At 31.2% G+C, this 7,434-nt stretch overlaps 1 protein-coding gene across 2 annotated transcripts; it reads right to left on the bottom strand.

Annotated features, from left to right (window-relative positions):
- Positions 1 to 1,238: 1,238 nt before the first annotated feature.
- LOC105122228 (protein ASPARTIC PROTEASE IN GUARD CELL 2-like) lies at positions 1,239 to 3,221 on the bottom strand. 2 transcript variants are annotated; one of them, XM_011021220.1, is made up of 3 exons: positions 2,882 to 3,221; positions 2,356 to 2,772; positions 1,239 to 2,234 (listed from the first exon to the last, which is right to left on the bottom strand). In XM_011021220.1, exons 1-3 carry the CDS (start codon positions 3,066 to 3,068, stop codon positions 1,414 to 1,416), a joined length of 1,425 nt encoding a protein of 474 aa, XP_011019522.1. In that variant the 5' UTR covers positions 3,069 to 3,221; the 3' UTR covers positions 1,239 to 1,413. The 2 variants fall into 2 exon arrangements, with proteins under 2 accessions (XP_011019522.1, XP_011019525.1); XM_011021223.1 differs by having other exon boundaries at positions 2,888 to 3,217.
- Positions 3,222 to 7,434: the final 4,213 nt, after the last annotated feature.

Here is a 7,434-nt window from a genome sequence, read left to right on the forward strand (position 1 = left end):
TGTGTATTGTATTTTCTTTCTTTCTTTTATAGTTTTTTTGTTTTTGTTTCAAGCCACAAAAACACTAGGTTTTTTTTTCTTTAATCCTTTATCCCCAAGATCCCTGCTCGGCTAACGTGTGCCACTTTCTTAATCTCTCTAATCTACCACTTCCATGACAAACATAACAAACCCACTGTCCATTTTTTCTCTAATCTTCCCCACTTTTCACCCTCAAAATCCTTCGTCTGCAAACGTATACCAATTTTCACAATAAGAGCCCTTAATTCACACTCGTATCCATGTCCGCACTAATCAAAACTGGATCATCATCATCATCACAAGATTTGACCCCCCTTCAAACAACCACTTAACAAACTCTCCCTACATTGCCAACACATTCATCCACCAACCCACAAAGTCGTTTTCACCACGGTATGGCTTTGCAAATTGAAGAGTTTATGTTGTCGAAAGATTTATTAATAAAATGCTAAAATGGTGATGTTTGGCTTATATATATAAAATAATTAGGTCTTATCTGAGTTTATCCGGGTTTTATGGATCCCGGGGTCAATCCTTCTAGTTAATTGGGTTTTACCAAGCCAAATCTCTGACTGATATTTTTTAAACCCGACCCGATTCTAGCCTTGAGTTTTAGGTTGACGTGCCAGGTCGGGCCGAGTTTTAAAACAATGATATAAACTTATTTTTAGTGTATCATTTATTTTTTTAATTTAAGAACTATAACCCTAATGAATTTCATCCATTGAATTTTACCCTTCCATCATTTTCTTTTCTTTTTCACACATTTTTTTATATTTATGAGAGAGTATTGGAGGACAAACTTAACCTAGTGCATTTAAAAAAAAATCATAAAATACTCAAACAAATGTTATAAAAACACACTTAAGAACCTAAATAAAATTTCACAAATCGAATATGAAAAAGCTGATGAAACGAGTAACAGTGGCTCATTTTGAAAGTAGAAGAGTAAGATTGAAAAATTCTAAACTACAAGGCTATAAGCGTAACATTTATAAATAAATAAATAAGAGAAGCAAACATCCTGTCGTTGCCGCACATAAAACGATTATGACAGAGGACTCGCAATTGGTAAACCATGTTAAAAATGACCCAAAACGGTGCATGTTCATCCAAATAGACAAAGAAGTTAGAATTATTATTATACAATTTTAAAAGCCAAGTGTTAGAACATAGAAAATATAAAAAAAGATGAAGTTTCAAGCGATCCTCGCAAAAGCATTAAATTCACCTTGGTATCCATAAACTGGAAAATTTTACTAGCACTTTATTAATTTTGGCTCCAGGATCTGGAGCTCAGACATGGAACTTGATTTTACAACGAAAACCCACAATAATGGTGCTATATATTTTAAGCCAACTTGATATTCATTATTTTCTCGTTTTAGGCTTTTAGCTACAACCACCAGCTGCAAAACCAACCATTCCTTTAGCACCATCATAGACAACCTCGTAAGTCTTTTGCTGATGGTTTCCAAAAATCCCAATTTCACTATCATCCTTATTTGCTGCAAATGCCAAGCACATCGTCTTCACACCGTTCACCGGGTACAGGATCCCCGATGCATCGATATCCACTTCAACCCCACCTTTGAACGACACACTGACCATAGGAAATGAAACTGTTGTATAATTACTAAAATCATAGCATGTGTCAAGCAGTTCATCCCCATTTGTCTTGGGATAATTCGACATTTTTTCGTCGAATGCTTCCTTGAGTGCCTTGTATGCTGTAGGAGGCAGCCTAGTGATGACCGTACCGGAGTCGATGATGGCTCCGCTCGTAGTAAAAATTGATGGATCTATTGGTAGCTGGGAACCTCCAACACTCATTCCAACGATGTCAATGCCATAAAAACTTGAGGAAGCTGGGGATATTGGAGTGAATCCCGCAGTCTGAGAGACTTTTCCCCCAAAGTTTAGGTAGCCGGTTAAGCTAGGGGTTGAAGGTAAACAATAAGAGAATTGCTTTTGGTATTTCTCCGCAGTTTGTGATGGCAAGGATACCGAAGAGGGGCTCAGTCCTACCAAACCGGCTGCCTGGCCGAACAAGCCATTATTGCTTTGGCCGCACCCGAACAGGAAGTTTGTGAAAACGTCCGATGATGAAATGGTTAGTGTTTCGGTGGCGAAAAATCCTTGGGAGTAGGATTGGTCACCATATATAACTTGGTAGAGGCATGTCGAGCTTGAGGCAGAGCAACCCCTTTGACCTGCATATGAACATGACAAAGAAGTAAGCTTCAAATATATTTTTTTATCCCAGACCATTGTTTTCAATTATGAAATTCATGAAATTTACACGTCAAGAATTTGGCAAAAACAAAAAATTACTGGTAGGGAGCAAGTTGCATGATGCTGAGGAACACGAAACATTATTGTATGAGGTTGACTTGGTTGGGTCGAACTTTTGTTCCTTTTGCGGATAGCAGGACCCTAAGCATGGCTGACATTGAGTCCAAGTGATGTCACTGCCGGTGTCGAATTCAAGGGTAAAATCCTTTTTTGGTGTGCCAAGGCCGACAGTAACCACGTAGTTGCCTGTGCCAATGGCGATACCTGACCGGGCTGGTAGTTTTGTCACCATCTCCTCAAAAATGCCATGGCCTGAGTTCTTGGAGAGTTTAGCTTGAATCGAGTCCACTCGAAGTTGGTCTTGGAGGAGGAATTGTACATGTGACCGATCATTCAGTACTTGCATGCACGGACCATACTTGTGCTGAACTTGCAGAGATGAAGCCTTGTCGATCACTGAAACACATAACCTATAGTTAGTGCTGCTTAGTGCATTAGGTAGAAAATTAATTTCATTTCAACATCATAAAATATACATATGTATTTGTCACACAATCATGAGAACCCTTACTAGATTGGTTGCAGGAATCTGATGCCAACAGAGAATTGACTTCCAGGGTATGAACATATTTTTTTATATGCTCATTTGCTTCAACTGCATAACCCTTCTTCAGAGAACACAAAGGGCATAGAAAAAGAAGAAAAACATAGATGAAACTGGTAAATTTGATGGAAGAAATGAGATTGGCCATAAAAAACAATCAAGTTGTATTGCTACTAATTATGTTCTCATACAACTCATAAGTGCTCTGCTTTCTTCCCTAGCTAGCTTTGTATCCTATATATATACACACACATGTTCAAGCAAGGCGTGGATCGCAATGAAAGACTTGAAGGAAGGCTGACTTCATGAAATGTACTGAAGTCAGTGTGGATCGTCTCCGGTCTAATACCACAAGTCCGTCATAAACTGCGCAATTTTTCAATCAATTAAAAGAATGTATCTTTAACACTAGATTTTAGGTTTGCTTTTAAAGTTCACCTGTTCAGTTAGTTCTATGAATCGTAAGATTACTTAGATTACTAAAATTTATGTGATTATTAATTTTATAATCCGTGAAATTATTCAAAATATATATAAACTTACCCAACCCCCCCTCCACGCACACACATATATGTGTGTGTATACATGTTTGTTTCTTTTGGGCCTTAATGCCCCTGTTGTAACAAATAATAATTAAAAAAATAAAATGAAAATCAAAAGGATGTATCACGTTGGTGCATGTATATAAAAACACCTCAAGTCTTAAGAATCGGAAATTGTATATATAAATATGAATTATATTATAAATCTTGGCTCCCTTTCACTTTTGTTTTGATTTTCTAATCCTTTACTCGAAAGTGCGTGGAAGTTTCTCTCTCGAGTTGCCGGGTCCAATTGTCAAAGATTTCAAATGACCAGCTTCTCATAAAAACTTAATAGAAAGGAGAGTGTTTATTTACACAGTAATTTTAGCTTTTAAAATAAATCGTGTAAATATTATATTTGATAATATTAAAAAATAATTTATTGTTTGGTAAGACCATTAAATTTTATATTCAAATTATCATCTTACACACAGTAACTGAGAACTGCCTCTCGCGTTTATGCCAGGCGAGTTAATTCACCTGACATAGATAAAAGAAGTATTCATCTGGCATGGTATCAGCTGTTCATTAGATAAAAAAATATTTATTTAAATTATATTTTATTTAAAAAATTAATATTTAATATTATTATATAAATTGAAAGAATATTGCAAGATAATGTAATATTTATGAAATTTGATGGTAATTTCAATTTTATTTCTAATGATATTTTATTAAATTTTGTTACATAATTAAAAAACCATCAAAATTATAATTTTTATCATATGAATTTCAGACGTGATGAAATTATATATAATTTAATGAAATAATAAAAAATATTTGATATAAAATATTATTTAATTAATAATAGTTGAATCTACAATATTTAAATTAAAAACTATCAATATTAATATATATATATATATATTATTTTATAACATCAATTTGAAAATTAAAAATATTAAAACATGTCATTCAATCTATTTTCATGATTTTTTTAAATTAATTATTTTTAGTATTATTAAATCATTTTTATATATTAATATTAAAAATAAATTTAAAAAATATTATTTTAATATATTTCAAATCACAACATACTTTAAAAAACAAATAATTATTATTACATTACATAACAACCATTAAACAGTCAATGTAATAAATAATCATTATTACATTACAAAACAATTGAAGCCGTTCATGGCTGACTGCAGATTCCAAACTGTTGCGCGCATAGATTTCTCCACCATGTATTCCCAATCCCATTTACTGTTTAATGGTTGCTGCATAGATTTATACACCTGCAAATAATATTTTAATTAAAAAATATATTATATCAAATTATTAAAGAAAATATTTATATTTACATTTTAAAAGTTATTTTAAAAAATTTTAAAAATTTAGTTTTTTATTTACTTCAAATTAATATTTTTATATTTTTTTTAATATGCTAATATTAAAAATTAATTTAAAAAATAAAAAAATATTTTTATATATTTTTATATTAAAAAAATACTTTAAAAAGGAAGTTCCATAAAGTGATTTTAAATAATTAGAATCGTTCTCTAGCCAATCAACGGATAAAGCAAGCAAATACATGGAAACTTTATTTCCATAAAGTCAATTTATGTGGAAAAAAACAGGCGGAGACGAGGACCTAAAACTATTGAAAGTCAGTACACGGCATTTCTCAATTGTTGTTGTTCATACAAGCTCCATCGCCATTGCCTCGAGGGCTGCTATAATCTGGATTTTCCATGAGGGACATGCATTATTGTAACTAGATTGATGTATCTAGAGTCTGTAATGACATAAAACAAGACACATAAAAAATAAAATAAAATAAATTATAAAAAATATACTTATCATCTTCTTTTGTTAGATTATTGAAACAATTTTTTAATTGCTCAGAATTATTAAATTTCTTAATCTCTTTTTTTATTGTTTAGAAAATAATTAATAATATTTATATTGGTTATTTTCTTAATGGTGTAGAGCCTAGATATTGGCTGCAATAGTTTGAATTTTCCACGAGGGACATGGATTATTGTAAGACCAAATCTTTGTATCTTCAATTTATGGTGTAAGAAGAGATTTATAATAAAAAGATGATGTTTTCATTCAATAATGTGATACATGTGGTATGTTCAATTTATATAGAGTTTATAAAACCATGTAATAAGATACATAGAGAAATAAAATAAAATAAATTATAGAAAATATACTTGATTATCTTCTTTGATTAGAGTATTGAAATAATTTCTTAATTACTTAAAATTATTGAATTCTTTAATGTCCTATATCCAAACTTTATTTGCTTTTTAAAATTGATTTTTATTAATTTAATTTTTTAATATTTTTAAAATGATTTTAATTCACTTATATTAAAAAAACATTGTTTTAATTAAAAAGAATACTTTTACTTCCAAGTCTTCCACATTTACATGCAAGACCAAAAAAGAAGGCATGTATATGTCCTGTACAAAGTCAAGGATTACGCGTGTAAGAGGAGACAAGAGCGTTTACTTCCAAGTCTTCCACATTTCTTGATTGAAGTTAAGGATTACGCGTGTAAGAGGAGACAAGAACGCTTACTTCCAAGTCTTTGATTGAAGCTTTACCAATGAGTCCCTTTGTTTTTTTGACAAATAAATTAAAGGTGTTCCAATTAAGCAATCTAACGACGTCATGGTTGTTAATGGCAATGGAAGAAAGTCATCGTTAAAAAAGAGAATATTATGATCTTCGTTTGTGCCTGTTCGTGGCGGGAAACCATTCTTGGACAATCTGACCATTAAACAAAAAATATAAAATAGCTAAGCATTCTACTGTTTCAATTGCTGTAGCTCCGCAACCAATTTCACTGTAGTTATTATTCTATTTTTTAAAAAAATGAAAAATATCCAATCCACATAATCTTAAAATTTTCTCGACCCAAGATAGCAAGCCTCTTGACAAGCAACAATGTTATGTTTTATGCTATTATAGCTTAGAAATTGGCTTGACTAGCATAATGCTGATGCTCTTATGGCTAAGCTATGCAGTATTTGAGTTATTAGATCATCTGTTTTTTTTTAATATTTAAAAATAAATATTTTTATATTTAGATGAGATTTTAAATAGATTAAATTGAAGCACAAAATCTAACCGGACTTACACTTGAATTTGAAAACATTTTATTGCTATTGATTTGGAGCCAACTCCATTAAGATTCATGTTCATATCTTAGTTACAACCACCGAGAGAAAATCCAATCCTTTATTTTTTTTACGATTAATAAAGATTACAGTGCAAATCCATGGCTGAGCATCTCTAAAAAAACAAAACAAAAAAAAAAAAAAAAAGATTGCAAATGGATCATCCAATGCTACAAATGCAAGACAATCAACCTTGGAACTAGGTAAAGAAGAATATTTGAAAGAAATAAAACAAAACGATCTAGCTCTACGATGCTGGACTCTCCACGTGTAACAAGATTTTTTTTAATAAAATTTTCTTAAATTATCAAAAATAAAGAGACCTAAAAGTCCTATATTCACATGTAGCAAGATAAAAGGGAACTGTCTAGCCCTACGATTTTAGACTCTCCCCGTGCAGGGGCGGAGCCTTTTACAAGGCTAAGGAGGGTTGTAGCCCAGGTTAAATAAAAATTAATGATTTTTTTTTTAATTTTTATATAGCAAATCTTGTCTTTCTTTTCTTATTTGTTAAAGCAAATTTATATTATACTTTTGGTATCTTTTACAACAAACCTAAACCTAGTGTCTCACTTTTCCTTCCAATACAAAATAATTAATAGCCATCAGCCGTCACTTTATTTTAGCCACCCAATTTTTCTTCCAATACTAATTAATTAGTTATATTTTATAGTAAATCTATTTAAATATAAATAATTGATTGATTCACATATCTTCTAAATAACTTGAAATTTTAGCTATTTTTCTTCTCAACAATATACAATTTTAGCTTGGATTTTGAAGAAGAATCTATACA

The sequence above is a fragment of the Populus euphratica genome, unplaced genomic scaffold (assembly GCF_000495115.2).
Source record: "Populus euphratica unplaced genomic scaffold, PopEup_1.0 scaffold19.1, whole genome shotgun sequence".
Lineage (NCBI taxonomy): Eukaryota > Viridiplantae > Streptophyta > Magnoliopsida > Malpighiales > Salicaceae > Populus > Populus euphratica.